The sequence below is a fragment of the Phoenix dactylifera genome, unplaced genomic scaffold, assembly GCF_009389715.1.
Source record: "Phoenix dactylifera cultivar Barhee BC4 unplaced genomic scaffold, palm_55x_up_171113_PBpolish2nd_filt_p 000860F, whole genome shotgun sequence".
Classification (NCBI taxonomy): domain Eukaryota; kingdom Viridiplantae; phylum Streptophyta; class Magnoliopsida; order Arecales; family Arecaceae; genus Phoenix; species Phoenix dactylifera.
The window spans coordinates 17,881-37,351 of NW_024068223.1; the positions used below are offsets into that span (position 1 = coordinate 17,881).

General features: G+C 38.1%; 2 protein-coding genes across 2 annotated transcripts; one reads left to right on the forward strand and one right to left on the reverse strand.

Moving 5' to 3' along the window:
- Positions 1-1,652: 1,652 nt before the first annotated feature.
- On the forward strand, positions 1,653-11,835 carry LOC103710567 (protein SHORTAGE IN CHIASMATA 1 homolog). The gene is made up of 10 exons (XM_039120698.1): positions 1,653-1,979; positions 2,065-2,151; positions 2,236-2,307; positions 2,407-2,469; positions 2,633-2,707; positions 4,075-6,095; positions 7,673-7,877; positions 8,986-9,495; positions 10,039-11,514; positions 11,607-11,835. Exons 1-10 carry the CDS (start codon positions 1,653-1,655, stop codon positions 11,718-11,720), a joined length of 4,950 nt encoding a protein of 1,649 aa, XP_038976626.1. The 3' UTR covers positions 11,721-11,835.
- Positions 11,836-12,081: 246 nt separating this feature from the next.
- Positions 12,082-18,057, reverse strand: LOC103710551 (myosin-J heavy chain). Its single transcript, XM_008796320.4, has 9 exons — positions 17,408-18,057; positions 17,103-17,306; positions 16,910-17,032; positions 16,577-16,614; positions 16,340-16,469; positions 13,589-15,730; positions 12,944-13,036; positions 12,699-12,841; positions 12,082-12,556 (listed from the first exon to the last, which is right to left on the reverse strand). The coding sequence occupies exons 1-9, from the start codon at positions 17,483-17,485 to the stop codon at positions 12,310-12,312; spliced, it is 3,198 nt and encodes a 1,065-aa protein (XP_008794542.1). The 5' UTR covers positions 17,486-18,057; the 3' UTR covers positions 12,082-12,309.
- Positions 18,058-19,471: the final 1,414 nt, after the last annotated feature.

Consider the following 19,471-nt stretch of genomic DNA (forward strand, 5'->3'; position numbering starts at 1 on the left):
ATGCTACATCAATCCCCAAATGCCATGATATGATCACAGTGGGACTGATCAACTTTGTTGGGCGGCTACTAATTCTTTTTTTTGATGGAGAGGGAGACAAAGCCATCCGATTTTTATCAAAAAAAAAAGAGTTTATAAAAATTATTTATAAAAATTTTGTAAGAAAGAAAAATATAAAACAAAGTAATAAAAAACTTTTACAAAAAATAGTAGTAGACCTATTAAATTATTCAACAAGTTTAATAATCTCATAAGTAATTTGAAGGATCTCTATATCTTTAATATACAACTATATAAGCTTTGCATTCTGATGTGAGTCAGTCTTTTTTTAAAAGATAGATCAATGTCTTTCAGCGTGCAGCGCCAATATTACGAGGTTATTTTCAAGTTTGAGTAGGGCGGTTTCTCATTCAAACCAAGTCATCTTACCTTTATCACTTATTTAGGTTTATCTATTTTCTTTTTGAATATCTAAAAATTAAACGGGCGAATAAGAGTTAAAAACTTTCTACTGAAAGTTGGTGTGGAACAGAACTCCTTGTAAACAGTCCCTCTTACAGGGTGGGATTAGAATTCAGATTCTGTGATCTTTGCCCAGTTGGCAGCTATCAGCTGGATGCCTTCAGGGTTTTTTTTCTTGACTCATTGCCGGCATTTATCAATTTATGGTAGAGAGGGGAACTAGATCTCTAATGCCTTATATCATTTAGTCTTTATGGACAGCAAGAAACCAGAGGTTGTTTGAAGGTAATTCTCTCACTCCATTGCAGCTGGTAAGAAATGTTTTAAGTCACAACTTAATTTTGGATTCCCTCGTACTGCACATCCTACATCTAATTTTAGTGCAACGCAAGTTAATTTACCTAAATCTTTGATCCAAACCTACCTTGATATGATATTTATGTATGAAACATACACCTGCTAAGGCTCAAAACTACTTACAAATAATATAGCATTTTTTTTCATGAATATTTTTTTAAAAATTTAAATTTACGTGAATACCCTCTTAAAACACTGTTTTTGCACAAATACCCCTAATATAATTGTTCTTCTAACACCGTTAATAAAAACTTTATTTATTTTAATTAAAATAAATTAAAATTTTGAAATTACTTTTTTATCTCCAATCACGATCGTCTTATAAATATTTTTTTTGAGCATCTACTCATTAAGAATATTTTAGTCATTTTAATTTGAAATCATTAATTTTTTTAATGGCATTAGATGACGTGGGTACATATGCAAAAATAAGAATAAAAAAGAATAGAATAATAAAATAAGTATTTTATGAGGTTATATATGTAAATATTAATTTTGAATGAGTATTATATAAAATTTACTATTTAAGAGGGTATTCATGATTTTTTTTTTTTTAGTAATATGTATAGATCCAACCCAAACCGCAGACCCGGGTCAGAGCTGGTCCAACCCAAACCGTTTGAGTATTTGAATCCGGATGGATGGCGGTCGGAGGCTCGTAAAAGTTCGTGCGGCCCAGAAGGAATCCCGCCAGTGCCGTGGGACTGACCGTTCCAGCTAACCCGCGCCAATTGAAACAGAAGCGCACGATAGCATCAGCTTCTCGTCGAAACACGTATATAAACCGACTCGAGGCGCCATTTCCATTCCAAAAACGGAGACCAAAACTAACCATGAGGACTCGCTTCCTCGCCGCCGACTACTTCGCCTCCCAATCCCCGATCGAAACACTAAGAGACTTCCAGTTCCTCCCCCTTCCGCCGCCTCATCTCTCCCCTTTTGATCCTCCTCTCGGCGTCGAGATCCCTTTCTTCGATCTCGATCTCCGCTTTCCTTCCGAAATCGATGGATTTCCCATCGAGAATGCCCTCTCTCAGTTCCTCTCCGACGTTATCCCTCGGTTTCTTTATGCTGGAGAGGGGATTTCCGTCGATTCCCGCTCTCGGAAGAGAGAGCTGCAGCGATTTCGGTCGGGATCGGCCGAGATCGGCGTATCTGAGGTGAATCGGCCATTTCTTCGCGTTTTAGATTTTGGATTTAGTGTTGAAGGCTTGATTCTGGTTTGAATTTTTTTGTTTGTCACAGAGAAGAGATGATGGATTCTGGGAGGAAAAGAACCGGGAGAGTTGGGAATGCTTCAGCGCTGGAGCAGATGCTGTTGATGTATTAGATGTAAACACTTTATTTTATTTTATTTTCTTTGATTTGCTCTATTGGAGGTGGTTTTGGTTGTTTCTACTTTGGATTTTCTAGCAGGAAGTAGCGGATTTTATTCATGAAGAGAAGAGAGTAGAGAAGTGTTCAGATTCTGTCAATAAAACTCCAGAGGTAGGTGGCGTATTTCGATCTTATTGAGTGGAAAGTGATGATTTCTTCTTCTTTTTCCTTTTACTATCTAAGGAAAACTCTTCATTTTTTGTTGTATAGAGCCAGAGGAGCAAATTACAGAAAGAATTACGGTTTGAAATAGTGGAAGTGGAGCTCCCCCTGGTAAAACGACATATTTTATTTATATTACTTATTTGTGTGTCCCTCCTGCATGCATCTTTCCTTTTTTTATAAAAAAAAAAATTATTTATTGTGTTGCTGTTATGATAAAAGTTGTAGTTGTTGTTGTTGTTGCTGCTGAAGATGTTTTGGGGTCTTTTTGCAGAGAGAGACTATGAGCTCCTGTGAAGCAGAGGAGGCTGGGTTCTGCTTTGAAATTCCGAATATTAAAATTCCTCTGGTATGCCATTAACTTTATGTGAAAATAAATACGAAATTTTATGTTCTTCCTTTTGTTTCCTTCTGCTTTTTAATGCTTTATAATCAATTTTTGAGCGAGTGACGGTCTTGATATTTATTTGCTAAGCAGTATTTTAACTAGGCAATAACTGACACAATGGAAAGAATTGAACTATTTAAATTTTTGAGCTGTGGTGGAGAACTGCAGGTCAATTGGGCAAAATAGGACAAGTTGAACTGATAAGAACAGAACATTGGGAAAGGAAACTTTCAAATGAATATTATTTTCAAAAATTAACCTGCAAATGTGTGCACCTGTAGTTTAGTTACTATTTTCCTGCAAAGTTGAAGAAAACTAGTCTATGGTTGCTTCCATAGCATAAAGGTAATCAACTGCAGAAATTACATCTGCTAGCTTTTCTTTTCCATTTTTGGAGAAAAATTAAAGCGTGGTTTGAAGGAGAATATCAGATTCAAGTAGTTTTTGGAAAAACTAGCATTTGTTTCGCAAATCATTTTATTATGGTTCTGGTTTTATAGTTTTGTTTCCTTAAATTTTAGTTGAATAATCATTTGAGCTGTTAATTCTTATGAAAACAAATATGATATTGAAGCTAACTTTACAATGGGAGGGGCTGGAGCTGAGGAAACATAGAAACCTGGGGGCTTATAGTTATAGCTGAGTGTGGGACTCCTTTGCATTAACTTTGATGTGGATCTTATGGCTGAAGAGAAACATCCGAATCTTCCTATGCAACGAGTTCACTGCTTAGCAGATCTTCCTTAATACTATACGGTTGTTTTTAAGCTGAGTACTGATAATGCCTAATCGGTCGTCAACTTGTTTTTCACTTCTGTGGAATACCCTTAAGAGTGCAGTGAGAAGTTAGCTGGTGTATCTTGATCCTCAGCATATTGAGGGCAATGTGTGTTTTGCTTCGTAATCTTAATGAAGATAGTAGAGCTTAGTCTCTTCCTCCTTTTTGAAAAGAAAAGGGAAGAAAAACCCATGAGGGGGAAAGCTAATGTAAGCTGCCTGATCTTTAAGGCCAAGGTGGCAGTGGGTGTGACCTGACTATGATTGCAATTTGTATATTAAAAATACAAGATGATGCAAATGAAATGCAACAATAAACAGATAACTGCATCATGGTCCTGAGAGGCAGGTTCAATCATTTGCCAGAAACTTGAATGATGGCAACTATCAATAGTTTCGGTGAGATGGAGGAAAATATGCTACATGACTTCTAAAATTATTGTCAGATCTGCGCTGAATAACATTTGATTTACTGAGGCTTCTATGTTCAACATTTTTAAGATAATGCTGTGATTTTCTTCGTGTCATGACTCTGTTTCATGTGATCGTAGGATATTATTGACATTGAAGTCGGAGTAACAATCACACATCCCATTAGGGTCGCAAAGTCACTTTTTTCGGTGGAAGATATTTCTTCCAAACTCAATGATGACCAGGACACTTTTTCTGTGAAACATATTAGCTCCTCCCCGGACAGGACATTGAATCAGTGTATCAGATTGCCCCAATTTGAGGTCTGTGAGAATGGTTGGGAGCTTGATGACAGTATTTCCACTATAGAAGCACTTGATTCTTTACTTCCTATTATCAAACCCTGGCATGGGCCACAAGATGATGGGCTCGTGGTTAATGCAAAAGAGTTTTTGGGATCTGCTAATATAGATCTTTTGGAGCATTTTTCGGGGGATGCTCCATCACAAGATTGTCCTGGACACGAACCTATCTCCCTCAATTCTGTGTTAGAAATGGACTATATAAATTTTGCAGATAATATGCTCCTTGAAAGTAGTTCAACAATCTATCAAATTGCCCCTGATGGAGCTTGTTCTTATTCATCAAGCTCTTTCCATTTACAGGAAGGCCAGATTTTTGATTTTCTTTTGGGTGATGTCTTCCAAATGTTTATCAACTCAGAAATAGCCAAGAAACTGGATGTGTCTGAGCAGATGTTCAAAGATGAAATGGATCTTGCAGAAAACTTATATGAATCTGTTGTTAGTTCTGAGTTGGCTCTGGCAGATGATGTGTTCAGATCATTGCCTACACCCATTCTTTCTGATGATAAAGCAATTAAATCACTGACTATAATTGTTGGAGATATACTAAGTGCTCTCAAACCACATTCTCTATCTGCATGTGATGGAATTTACTTAGATTGGCATCTGTTGCTGGAAGGAACATGCAATCGTGAAATTTGCTCTACTTTTATGAGCATTCTAGAGGAGATTAGTTGTGAAGGGATACAATGTGATTTGCAAAACGAATCTCAGGAAGTGGTAGCTATTGACATTGGTTTCTTCGATGATTTTCAGGAAAGGGTAACTACATTATATTGCAATGAAGTACCAACTGAGCTCCATACAGGTTTCATGCTAGCTAGCAATCTGCATGCTAAATCTGAACTTACTCAGATGCTTAACGATGGAAATTATGAAACTAGCAGTTCAGAAAACAAAGGAACTAAGCCAAACATGAATTCCGAAAGGATTTCTTCATTATTTGAGTCAACGTCACAATCCAGTGATCTCAACTTCTTCTTGGATGTGAGAAGAGGCACTCCTAGGATGAATTGTGAGGATGGAACCATGAAGAGAACTTGTAGCAAAGTCACACAACCTGTTGCTTCTTTGAAAGAGCAATCCATTCCATGTATCATCCCTGAAGAAAAGTTCCAGAAGTGGGATATTGAAATCCATCAAATTAGCCTTTCAGATCTTATTTTAGGCCTTATTGATCATATTCACCATAGTTTTTTAGCCATCTTTGAAGAAAATGCTTATTTAAGAGAGAAAATATTGTTCAAAATGGCTAATTGTTTTGAAGTTTTAAGCCTTCCAAAGCAAAAGCTGCTGGGGCTGATTAATGAAAAATTTGCAAGCCAGTTCAACTTAGGCAGTAAGGATGAAGATGCCATGGCACTTGTTGGAATTTATGCTCTTAAGCAGTTGGCATATTACTTGTGCATTTTTGGTGTCCATACTGCTCATCTATATCTATGCAATTTGACAAGAAGCATTGACTATATGGCAGAAAAATTAAGATGCCTCAAGTCCTTAATTGAAGATGTGCACTGGAAAGCTGAGAAGCAGTTAATTGAATCCCATCCATCGCTGTCTCATATTGAGAGTGTTCTTAGGTCAAATATTCACAATGACAAAAAGATACTGATTGTAGCCGAGAGAGTTTTTTGGTTGCCTTTGACTCGGAAATTAACTTCCATGAGGATAAAATCTCATGAAGTAAGGCATGCCAATTCATCTGCAAAACAATTTGGTTCTCTGGAAAATATTGAATTTACAAATTCTGTATTGGAAGGTCTGCTGCATTCAAAATGCCTATTGATATGCCACGAGTAAGTCCTGAAGGCTAGAAATAGAGGACGTTTTCATGTTGCAATTGCTGCTGATCAAATATCAAACTTATGCTATATTCTGGTTTTCTTGAACATTTAAAAAAATATAATTATAGTCAAGTGTTTCTGTATCTTTTTTTTTTCCTGATTTTATCATGGTCTTTCTTTACTTTCAGAATTTCTGAATAAAGATTTGTGCCGTGAACCTATTTCTTTCACCTTAACAAATGTATCAGCAACATTTCCATAATCTCTCCCAAGTCATGTAGAATTATGTATTAGTCCTTGGGTGACTTGATTTGACTATGTTGAAAACTAACTTTGCTTTAACAGATTCAGGAGCTGCACATAAAGGACACTGACTGTTCTAGTTAAAGCTTGCTTTTCCTTCATATATGTTATATAGTTTCCCAATCTTCATTTCCTATGACTCTGTTTCAGCATTCAAACATTGGCTTTAGGACTACAAGTGACAAACATCAATGCGAAGCACTGACGGCGTTCATGCTCAACGATAAAATATCAAGTCTTATAAATAATTTCAGGAATATAGTTGGAAAAATCTAGTATCAAAACATTTAAGTGATTGTTTTTGTCTCTTAACTATTGAAGTACTTGAGAAGGATAAAGCAATAGCAGTGCTTTGATTAAACGAATATCACCCACCTATTTAGTTAGCACATAGATTCAAATTCATGGGTCTCATAACCTTGTTCTTTATTTATAAACATCTATTTATTTTCCTTGAATGGACTGGGATGGGGAAGTGGGGAACAAGGGTTGTTGATGCAGCCAAATAGACTTTAAGCACTAGCTCTTAGAGGCAAGGTCCGCAATATCGGTACCAGGTACTATATCGCTGTGTTATCAGTTCGGTACAGTACGGTATGGTACATCCCTATATCGAATAGCTCTCTAACTATTTTTCTCAATTTTCATTTCAGTATGTCTCGGTACATACCTCGGTATGCCTCGATACGGTTTCGTACATACCTCGGTACTCTCGGTACGGGGTGGTACATCTTGGTATGACGCAGTACGGAGCTTGTACTGACTTGAAGTTAAGTTTCGTACTAGTTTCCTCCTGGTACGGTACGATAGAGCTATTTTGGTAAGGGGTGTACCGTACTAGTTTCCTCTCTTAATTTCAGTAAGGGGTGTAATTTTCTTATTTATTTCTAAGTTAAGTTTCGTGTAGGTTTCCTCCCTTAATTTTACTGCTCCATTTTGTGGAACCAATGATTTATAATGGAAGTCTTCTGATGCATGAAGTCAATTTTCAGAATGTATTTATTTATACTTTCAAGGATACATCTCCCAATATACTGGTGCTACCTTGTTGAATGGTGTGCTCTAGGAAGGTATATGATGTTACCATTACATTATTGAGATATTTCTGCATATCCTTTGATACTTGTGTTTTCAATACTCATGAATTTATGTGATAAGATGTCCATTCTAGGTTCATTTTGCTGTGGTTGTTGATACATGACAGAAAGCCCATATTGTTGAATGTTTTATGTTTCTTGGGTATATTAGATTTTTTATAACATGTTTTCTTTTCTTGTATTCACAAGGAATGTTTTGCCTTCATTTCCTTTTAACAAATTCAGCATCATCTTGGAATATGGAGGTTCATATGGATCATCAAGATTATCCTCTATATGTCTAAATTTAGATGGTTTGCCTCGACTTCACTTCTTCCATGTTAAATTGGAACATCATAATCTTCCTGCTTTGCTTTGTGAAGGCTTTGTATCCCAGCATCCCAAGTCTACAATGGTAATCCTCTTCCCTTATGTTTGTCTAACTTGTGGCTTGTCTATTCATATCATGAAATAATTGATACTCTGAGAGTTTCTTATATAGTTGCTTCCTCACTTTGGAGTTCATCCAGAACAAATAATATAATATTATTGTTGACATATTGTCTAGTCTGAGACTTTTGAGTTTCATATGATATATTAGTTACGGAGTGACTTTTCACCTTTATCTTCTTTTTCCCCATGAAGAAATTGTAAATGATAGCCAAATGACATAGTGCTGGGGCAATCCTTGTGTTTATCTTGTTAAGGTTATAAATATCCTAGTAAATTAACAAGATGCATCAATCTTCATCTAATATTGAGTAGAAAATTGTACTAGCGAAAAACAATGAGCCATCTTTCTTCTGAAGAAATTTTGTCTGAGAGCCAAATGACAAACTGCTGGGGCTACCCTTGCTTTTGATCTTGTTATGACTATAAATCTCCTGTTAAACTGACAAAACCTCATCAATCTTCATTTAGAGTTGGATAAAGCATTATACTACTCATCAACAACAAGCTGTGTCTCATGTACTTTGTGTGGCTTTTACCTGTCGCTTCTCCATCCATGTCTATTGGAAGGCAGCGAACTTCTTCAGAACTTCCTCTTACTGCTTGAAATTGTGGCATTAACATCTTGGTAAAACCAATTCTAATATGAATGAATCATAATTCGTTTTATGCTTGGTTTCATACATCTTCTGATTTTATCCATCATATTAGTAGAAACTGAAGTGTAATGGTGGGTCGTTGCTGGCTTGAAAAAAATGATGTGACCTTATATTTTTGAACCCCGTATGAAGAAATTTAATCTAGGGAGATGGATATCATCACTTCAGTGACAGAAATTTCTCTTTGTTGGAAAGCACCAAAGTGATCTCTTACATCCAACTTAGGAGTAATATGGTGAATTTCAAAATACTTGTCTTTCTTTTCCATTTTATTCTGGTCCAGAAATTTACTATTGCATTTTAAATGACTTTTCTTTCTCATTGATCACACTTGTGGTTCTAGCACTTGGATATTTCAAGAGAGCTCAGCATCCATTCATATTCTTACAGTTCAATCCCTGGATTTTGGTTTAGGAAGCAGTCTCAGAATTCATGCCAAATCTGCAGACGGTCCTGAACAGCCAGCACATGGTAGAAATCCTAAATTTTGTGCCAACAGAGGAGAAGAGTTGTGTTTCTTCTGCATCTGCAAATCAAGTAGATGACTCTCATGACGTTGAGTCTGTTAACATTCTGTTCCCAATGAGATCAAAGAATATAGAGTCGGTCATGCATTCCTTCCCTGATGTAGTCATCGTTGTTAATACCCAAAGTTGTAAAAAAAAAATGCTCATGTCTCGAAGGTCTTCATATCAAAAAATTTTAGCAATGGAGAAAGGGGGAGTGCAAGTTGTGGAGCGAGAAATAGATCTACCTCTGGACCTAATCTTCAGTGCTGCAGTTTGCCTGGTATGGTATGAGGCTGGAATTTTTGGGGACAGCGTATCCCTGACATTAGAAACATCATCTGCTCCAATATTCGTGGAGAACATTGCTACCAACATTCTGATGTCGCTCAGTTTCGCTTTCAGTGGCTGCATACTGGTAAATGCATTTTCTGCCTTTTTTGTGAAGCTTAATATTTAGCATATGACCTGTAATTTTAAAGGAGTTCATAACTCGCCTTTTTCATTATGAGTATAATGTTCCAGACACTTGTTATGTTGGTCCTTCAGACCTCGGAAAGGTGATAAATAGCTTTCCAGGTTGACAAAGTTTTGTGGAACAATCTCACTGATGCCCAATGAGAAAGCACTAAAAATCAAAGAAAAAGTGCTCACAGAAGAAAGCTGTAGCATACCATATTTATAGGAAAGAACCACAAATCAAAAAGTTACAGTTAATGGATGGGAACTTTACTTCACAGCTGCAAAAGTTACAGTTAATGGATGAGTTGTTCCAGCTGAGACATTTTAGCTTATTCTGCAGCTTCGATTTTCTTTGTACTTGTTCAAACTCCCCAGCCTTGTTTTTACTATATGATCCTCCAGATATATCTAGTTCTTCTGCTGTCATCAAGTTATATTTCGTTACAAAATGACATACAATTGTGTCCATGATTTTCTTTTGCACATTTATGCCTACCAGATTTTTGAGGGAGGAAGCGACTTCCTTGCGGCCATAATGGAGTCGTCTGATACACTTTATGCAGCAGCTGCTAGCCTGGATATGAATTTACAGTTATTTTGCTCATATATGCCTGAATCAACTGATGAGCTTATTCTGAACTGCATTAGGAATGTAACTAAGTTAGGTAGAGGTCTTTATCCAGCAATGCCTGAGTCAGAAACCCTTGGTGAATCATTTCTTACAAGGTTTCCTTCTATAAATCCATTCTCAGCTCATGCGATACTTTCATCTGGTGGTACGCTTGTGGAGGTTCTGGAGTGGTCGCATGAGCACAGAATTCGGGCTATTGGGAAATATCATGTATCGGATGAAAGCATTTCTCTGTTCAATACTCTCTGCAGATATGGGGAGATGGGAGAATCTAAATCTGTAATGACAGAATGTTCCTCTGCAGATTCAGATATCAATAGTGGCTTATTGCAGTCACCAAGGAAAAGGAAGAGGAATGCCTCTCGAACCTTTTCCATGCCTATCAATGATTTCTTCTCTGATGTGCCACTAAATGAAACAATTAATGAGATGCAGCTGCCTCAAGCTTTCCAGGCATATCACTTGAGAAAATTTTCTAATATCCAGAATAAATTGAGAAAGACTGAGGGCCACAGTTTAAGTAAAAGGCAGGCAGTGAACACCTCAACAATAAGTAATCACGATGGGAATGACAAAGTTGGACGTGAGTATCTCAATCAAGATTTTAGTGATGAGGTCATGGATCATAGTTACACTTTGGATGAAATGTTTCCTTGCAAGTCAAAATCCTCAAGCTTCTTAAGGAGATCAGAATCAAGAAGTGAACCAGCAATCAGAAGTTCCCTTCCTACTAGCAGAGAAGCGTTTAACACAAACAGTCAGTGTACCTTCCCAACCTCTGCAGGGATCAACCATGACAAAAATAAATGGACTTCTTTAAAGGATCAAAATATAACTTTGGATGACAAAATCTTTGAAAATACAGCCATGAAGTCCATAAAAAATGACATACATTTCAAACAGCAAGACTATTTGAAAGAGGATTTTATGCAGGACTGCACAAGAAATATTCTTGGTTTATCAACTCAAGAAAGATTGCCACCACTTTACGGTGAGATTCCATACCCAAGTCCAAATCAATCAACCAGGCCGCAACAGGTCCCTGGATGGACAATTGAACTTCTTCATAGGGTCAAGAAGAAGAGCAGAGGCCATCAGCAAACCTTGCCATGCAATACATGTCTCAATTGTACTCAGAGTTTGAAGAATAAAGATACACCTTCAAGAAGTCAAAGCCCCTCCATCTTTGACAGTTACAGGTACCAAGGAAGTACCCAAACTAAGCAAACTGTCAAGCCGAAGTGGAGGAAGGATATTAAGGTACAGCTGAATTCAAATAATGAGGAAAAGAAGTCATCCCTCATAAATCCAACATGGACCCCTATTGACAAGAGAGCAAGACAGGTATATATTGGTGAAACACTATAGCTGATTTTTACATTATTGGTTAATAATTTATGTGGTGTGAATAATGTTATTTGATAAAAATGCTGCAGAATCTGTCTTTCATGAGAAATGGAAATGAAAAACAAAGCAAGCTGGTCTGGAGAAACAGAAATAGCCCTGTTACAGGTGGTAATCCGAGGAAAAGATACCGACAGGAAGGTTGATTGCCTGTTGTATAACAATGTGATGCAGTTCGTTTACTTTTGATAGATATCACTAGTTTCAGTCATTTAAACATCACTTGAACTCCTATGTATAAGTGACTTGTAATTGGTTGATCATGTGACGTGTGAAGTTCTCTGCTGAAGATTGCACCTCGTAACACTAAAATGCAGCCAACTAAAAGCCAAAGTTTAAGGACCTAAAAGGAAAATAAATGACGATGAAGTATTTTGGCTCATTATTAAATGTAGATATTTTCTGCAACTAAATTTTGTCAAATGTTGATGTCCTGGGTCATACTTGAAGTGAAAGCTTGATAAAGGAATTTAAAATGGTACATTTTTTTTTAAAGCACTCGAACATCAGTATAAGACTTTGTATGCCACTCAATCAAATTTAACTGAAAGTTGTACATTTTTTCAACAGAGGAAGCCTATAGCATCCAAATGGAAAAAAAATAATATATATGGATGTACACGCTATATATCTCCTGGCATGCCCTAGTGGCCATGCAAGAACTGGATCTGCCATCTGGTGCATCCAGTTGCTTGCCTATACAGAAAACTCAATCTCAAATAAGCTAAATCAACACTAGTTCTTCAAAGCATTTTTAAGAGTCCGAATTGTTTTCACAAGCTGTTGCCTTTCACCTTCTACTTCTGCGAACTTCAGGCTTATCTCTGAATATCTTTCTTGCATGTCTTTTAGCTCAGCTTCCATTGATTCATTTTGTTTCTTCAGTACTTCCATTTCACTTAATGTTTCAGCCATATTATGCTGATTCCAGGTACAGGGTACAATGCTTCCCTCTTCTTTCTCTGAATTAGCTCCATTATTGCTGCAGAAATGTTTCACATTTGCAAGAAGAACATGTGTTTCTTATTCAAGGTCCTTTTTTTGTAAAATGCCGATAAATATTGACCAAATTCTCATGTTAATAAGGGAAAAATCCAGAAGGTAAGTAGTTCACAAATGTTTACCTTAAGACTAGTTCTTTGCTGGCACCATTTATATCACGTATGCATGCTTTATCTCCCATCCTGCGGCACCAATCGTAATCCTCATTCTTTTTGACATCATTGGTGCTAACAAACTTCAAGTTCTTAAGGGAATGCTTTCCCTTCTGCATTTTGCAATCAACTCATAATTAGTATGTATAGAGTCGAAGCACAGTTATCCATTCCATGACTTACATTGTTGTATAAATTATACTAAAGCAGGATACCTGTACTTGGGCCATGTCGAATCTTTCAATATTTGTTAGTATGACCTTCCCATCTTCAGGTGTATCTCCAGCTTGTTTGTTAGAGAGATTGCCCTGACACCAGTGAAGTATGCATTAGGAACTTTAAACTACTAAATTAAAGATTGCTAGTTTGAATCCAGTCAGCAATATATTATCAAATGAGTTTTATTATGATGCTGTAGATATGCTTTCTTTGTTGAAATTAGACAGTATTTTGATTTTTGTATAATTTCAAAACATATGGAAAGAATAACATCTACATCTGCATGCCTACCAAAAATTATTGTGAGAGGGAAAAAACCACTGGACATTGAGAGGGTTCCATGCACTCTGAATTTTTTTGGAGCAAGAATTCTTATCGTGCACTATGCAAGTTCCTAGCTTGATTGGCTAGTTTTAAAATTATGCTGAGCTTAAGTAAAAGGGAAGGTAGAACATATAAGTGTGTTTGTGAATGTATTTATACATATATGTTTATGCATTTTTTGGTATGTGCGTGTTGTGTGTGGCTATGTTGTGCATGCTTTGGTCTATCCTTTTGTGCTTGCATAGGAAGCTAATATTGCTAGCAACTACTTTAGCACCACGTGGTGCTAGACCAGATCATTAAGCAATATTCATTACATTTGCATTTGTTGCCACATTGCTGTCCTCAGGTTTTCTCTCCATACTTGTGATCATGTCTTCCTTCTTCTGAAGGTCACTGCATAAGTCAGAAACTTGTTTCCTCAGGTTCTCTTTTTCTAACAGATCCTCAGACAAGGAAACTTTCAAGTCACCGATCTGCACTTTGTGGGTTTCTATCTCTGCATTCAGCATTCTGATCATTTTGTCTTTTCCATCCTTTATATGCCTAAGTTCATTCAGCTCTGCCAATTGTTTATTCAGTACCTCCTTGAATGACGTGATTTCTCTTGCTAGCAGATCTCGCTCCAAATCTTTATCGTGCAACAACTTCTCATTTACTTTAGTTGATGTCTTCAATAATTCCATCTCAGCTACCAGTTTTTCTTTCTGTTCTATCTGTTCAACAAGAAGATTTTTCTCTCTTTTAAGCTTTTCAATCTCAGCTCTGAGTAACAATAGTTCCTCTGAGGAAGCTTTTATCCTTGCTGCATCAGACTTCTTTTGATTCTCAAGCTCCTCACGTTTATCTTTAAGTTCCAGGAGTAGCCTATCAGTTTCCTTTGATTTGAAATCTATCAGGTTTAGTAGCTGTTGGGTTTTAACATGATACTGGCCTTTTACTGATGCAAGCTCTTCATTAGTTTTCTCTAATAGTTCTTCCACTTGGCTTTTTTGCAGACGCAATTCACTAGCTTCTTTTAGTGTTTTCATGACTAAATTCTCGTTTGCATGAAATGTAGATGTCATTTGTTCAGATAGCCTTTTAAATTCCTCTTGGAGCCGTTCAGCTGTGCTAGCGTTGTTCCATCTTGTCTTCCTCAATGCCTCCTCTGCTTTTATGGCTTTCTTCTCTTGTTCTACTTTGGCTTGTGTTAGACTTGCTATATCTGCTTCAAATGCTTCAGCCTGACTCTGAAATTCTTTCTCCAAACTTTCAACATGGGCTTCAAGGTCATTGATTGTGGCTAGGTGTGCGGAACATTCATACTGCATCCTGAGTTGTTCTCGTAGCTGGCTCTGCTCCAGCTTTGAAGCTATGTCATGGTTTTCCTGTTTCAAAATCTCATAGTCCAGAGCGAGCTGTTCCATTTGCATTTCTAGGTCTTCACGATCTTTCTTGTACAATTCTACTTCGCTGTTGAGGTCTATGATCTTCTTTTCCAGTGAAAATGCCAGTTTCATATCATCACCCTCCTTTACTAATACATCCAATGCAGCATATTGCTCTTCACCATCATGCCCAGAAGCTGTTTTGAGTAGCTCTTGTCTATGTTCAGAATTCTGCAGACGCAAGCGTCTTTTTCCATATTCCAGTTCTTGGAAATGCTCATTGATTTCCTCCCTGATATCCACTTTGTTGCATTTACTGGAGGAGATTTCCCTATTTTTCTGTTCCAACAGTTCATCAAGATCTCTGACAGCAAGTAACAGCTCAGAGTTAGCTTCTTGTGTCTTCTGAAGTTGCAAGCGGAGATTTGCATTCAGATTTTTCTCATGATTCAGCTCTTGTTTAATTTCTTCAAGCAGGGAACATGGATCTTCCCCATCAGGCTGCAACGTGCTTGTAAAATTTTTATCATCATTTGTTCTTTTCTGTGGGAACTTGAGTTCTTCGCATTCCCTCTTGAGTGCATCTCTTTCCTCTTTTAGGCCACTTATTTCTCTTGAAAGATCTTGCCCTCTCTTGCTTTCCTTAACAACTTGCTTTCTGAGAGTCTGCAGTTCCAGCTCTGACACTTCTACCTTTCTCGTCAAAGAAACAATATCACTTCTTAGTTTCTCAAGGGTTTCATCTGAGTCCAATCTTTCTCTCATCCCAGCCTCTCCTGAACTGTTTGTCGACCCATCCGTGCTTCCATCTGGAGCTGACGTCCCAGACCAGTCACCTGAGCTGGTCATCAGCTTTTGAGCATCACTGTTGCTGAGAAGTGACAGCAAACCAGGTGAATCCTGATGGATGTTGTTATGCTTGAGTCCATTTTCTTTTGGTGTATATACCGAACCAGTATCTGAGCCTGATGCTGATATAGCATCAAAGCTGTGAGATTTGCTGAGGTTGCCATTAGAATCATCATGAAGCGCCAAGTTTCTGCTGGATGAGAATTTCACTCGTGATTGACTGTTGATTAGGGAGGTGTCCTGGAAAAATTTAAAACCAAAGTTCAGAATCAGTCACTGAGCACTGTTCGTAAAAGGATGATAAAAACTGAATGAATTATATTTCATTTTTTTCATCTAAGCATTCTCTCGACCTGAACACATATTCTGTATTTGCAATCAGCTTCTTGAATCATTTTGACTCAAGGAAGTTCAAATATTATTATTATTTTTTTATTGAATGCAATGGGAAACGGGGACAGTATATTACGTTTTCAAATGTAACAATCCAAATTCACTTCACCATCATATGTTCTGTTTCAAGACTAAAGTAACAGAATCTCTGATTTTACATACAAAGTATACGCACGGAAAATGGTAAAGATCTAATTCAGAGCAGAATATGGATCATTACAAACGCTGGTTCCAAAATTAAATTTTCGCCATAGAAAGTTGCCAATGGGAAATTCATATTTTCATTTTCCTTCTTCATTCACAATGCATCCTATGCACTACAAACCATAATTCTTCTATTAAAGCATTAAGCATCAGCAAGCTTTACTTCTTTAATAATTTGCTGCTAGAAACAAGACTAGTGGAGGGGAAAACAGAAAACCTTAGATCCATATCCTTAAAAAGATTTAGCCTTACTTCCACAGAGTTGATTCCATTCGTGTCATCGACAGCCTTGGTGACTTCATCGTCATCGCACTTGCTCAACTGGCTCTGCAACGTTCTGCGTTGCTGTCTGACTGTTGTATCTCCATTTTCGCTAGTTTCTCTGACCCATTCGAAAAATGATCAACTAATTAGCAAATATACCTTAAAACAGGAAAAGTAAATCACTGATACAATAGTTTCAGTCTTTCAGAGCAGTCAGACCATTACCTTCCCTCACCATTCCCCTGCAATCTCTGCAGCGTAACCTGTCATTTGAGTTACAATCAAGCATCAGAAACTGCATACTTAACAACCAAATCCTCATGGCTCTCAGGTCACATGAAGCGTCTGAATAATTTCCCCCTTTTTTTTTCTTGTTTGCGAGGGTTGGGAAAAATGTGATGAGATTTAAGACATATTGGCATGCAATAAATATTGATCAGTTCTTTATATGAGGGGATGATGATCTGGTGGGAATCTTGTGATATCTCGGAGGTTTTTGGTACGAGAAAACAAATGAGAAATGAATGCAATGAATTCAAAAAATTGGGGAATGCTCACATGCAGTACCGCTCCTGTGTCCGATGCCTTGAGAGGGAGAGAAACAGAGGTAGGCTTAAACACCTCGGCATAATCCGCCAGATCAATGGCGACTTCTCCAATGACCTGAGCTTTGGTCGATCCCTGCAAGGCCATAACAAGTCAGCGACGTCGCAAAGAACTGTGTATAGAAATCGAAAAGGATCTCTCGTACCGTCGTCGAGACGAGGAAGTGGTAAACCTTCTCATTGACCCTTCCTGTTTTCGGATCATGGACTAATTTCACGGTTTCATAGATTGGATTTGCCCACCGACAGGTTCCCTCGATCACCGCAACCTTCTCCGATCTCACGGTCGGTCTTCCGACATCCACAGGAACCAAGGCTATCATCACCATCTCCCATCCGGCCCGAGGTATCTAAACCACTCGACAACACAAAAAAAACCCAAGACATCCTTGAATCATTTTGCATTTAAAAGCGTGCAATTCTGGCACTAAATATTGATGATTCGCGTTACCTGGGTCGCCAGGAACTGGAATTTGAACACCGCTTTGACCTTGTTCTTCTCGCTCCGCCACCTCGCCGCCTTAAACATCTTCGACCAATTCCTCAACTCCTCATTCTTTCAGCCAACCCGGCAGCTCTCCGGTCGGCCTCCGGCGTCGCAATGCAGGAAAATAACCTCGTCCACTTCCTCACACCACCCAGCATTGCGACAAAGAGAAGCTCCGAAACCGGCTCTGTATCCTCCTCTGTCCTCCTCACTCCACCTGGAGAAAACAACAAGAGAGAGAGAGAGAGAGAGAGAGAGAGAGAGAGACGGAGCCTTGTGGCAGGGAAAAAGAGAGAGTATTGGAAGGGGAAGCAGATCTGAGAACTCTACTCTCTTCCTGCAGCAGTCTTGCTTTTGTTGGAGCGTAGGGATGGTATAAACTAATACAAAGTTGAGAAATTAAGAAGCTTCTGTGGAATAAACTATACGCATTCCACTTGTAGATCTCATTAAAAGACGACAACTTGATGGTGAGGGAGAGGGAGGGGTGGGATGATAGAAACTGTCAGCCGGTGAGTTGCGTAAGACTTACAGTAAAGGAAAGAAAAGAAGAAAAGAAAAGAAAAGAAAAGAAGAAAAGAGCTTGCGGTTGTGAGAGGTTTTGTGGATGGTTGTAGCGATGGATCCTCGTTGGGTTGACAAATGCGCGCACACAGGCCAGCGTGGTCTTGGCTTTAATGCATTGCTCCTTTTTGAGAGCCTTTTTAGAAGGACTAGATCGGATGCTGGTCCTCTGCATCAGAGATTGGGGAGATACAGGATGATCAGGACCGTCCAGCTAGTGGGTCACCCTTCTCCTGTGTCTTGCACTGTTGTCTCAATCCATGGCCTCCTTATCCAAACAATGCCCATGGGATTGCTTCATCAAAGCTCACCTAATTCAGTGCTCATATGTCCGTTCCTCAAAGCTCTGTTACTTGGACCTTGGTGGGTGATTGGTATTGGGACTAATTAAAATGATTATGATATCCTAATATTCTGATTGATATATAACAACCAAGACATCAAATCAAACCATGAAAGTGAGGATAACAAAGTTTTAAAAAAAAAGTAAAAAAAAATGAAACTTGGGACTTGATATTTTATTTGTAAATAATTTGTGATTGCTTCATATCAATGCAAATCGGAATCACTAAGTCGAGATCTTGGCTAATGTCGAAAAATTAGGTATGTTCAAATCCATTGGCTTCAATCAACCATCATATATTCCTTGTGGAATTGAAACCATGATGGACTGGTAGCTCTCCTTTTAGGCATCCCTGAACCCTTCGTACCCTGTGTCTCATGTTCCCACCAACTTAAGTCTCTATCCCTGCGTTGCAAATTGCAACCGGACACGTCACTGAAGATTACCCATGTAGAAGGTTAAGAGGATGCCGTGGTACCAACCCTCACTACCTTTGGGAAAGAAGAGGGCTCTGTTTGCCTTACTGTATTATGGACCCCAACTTCTTATGATTCATGCTTGGGGTGGAATCCTAAGAGCATCTTGCTTGCATGCAGACGAAAAAATAAAAGAAAAACAAGTATATTTCTAATGCTTGTTATCCACAGCTATATTGGTCCATTGCTATATTTGACATGAAAAAAAAAAGGACTTTGGGATATTTAGGCGATGATGAGTAATGGTGCAGCCTTTCAACCTAAGTATGTTTTTAGAGAAGCAAACAGGATCGCAGACTAGGTGGCTTCGTATGTGGTCAGTCACTCTGTGGGTAAAAGAAGGGAAGTTGATTAGGGCGCTCCAGAACTTATTATTTTTTAACTTTATTGGATGTATTTGTACTAGAAGTACATGAATTATCGGTTTTCAGTAAAAAAAAAATAAAAGGCTTCTGTGTCCTGGATAGGAGGGCTCAGTCATTGCATTGCTTCTTGAGGGTGTTTTGGTCTAGATAAAATGGATTGGAGAAAACCGAGGTGGGAAGGCGAAGTCTAACGGCCTCATTTTTTTCAAACTTTACACATGCTGCCAACATCATGCCCCCTTGGGGTCATTTATTTTATTATTCTTAGGAAAATGACTGC

What these genes read in the sequence shown, in the direction of transcription:
- LOC103710567 (XM_039120698.1), top strand. Translation starts at nt 1,653, where the DNA reads ATGAGGACTCGCTTCCTCGCCGCCGACTACTTCGCCTCCCAATCCCCG. An exon ending in CCGAGATCGGCGTATCTGAG is followed by an intron (nt 1,980 to 2,064) that starts GTGAATCGGCCA and finishes TGTTTGTCACAG; the next exon opens with AGAAGAGATGATGGATTCTG. An exon ending in CTGTCAATAAAACTCCAGAG is followed by an intron (nt 2,308 to 2,406) that starts GTAGGTGGCGTA and finishes TTTGTTGTATAG; the next exon opens with AGCCAGAGGAGCAAATTACA.
- LOC103710551 (XM_008796320.4), bottom strand. Translation starts at nt 17,485, where the DNA reads ATGTTTAAGGCGGCGAGGTGGCGGAGCGAGAAGAACAAGGTCAAAGCG. An exon ending in TCCAGTTCCTGGCGACCCAG is followed by an intron (nt 17,307 to 17,407) that starts GTAACGCGAATC and finishes CGAGTGGTTTAG; the next exon opens with ATACCTCGGGCCGGATGGGA. An exon ending in ATGTGGCAACAAATGCAAAT is followed by an intron (nt 13,037 to 13,588) that starts GTAATGAATATT and finishes CACTGGTGTCAG; the next exon opens with GGCAATCTCTCTAACAAACA.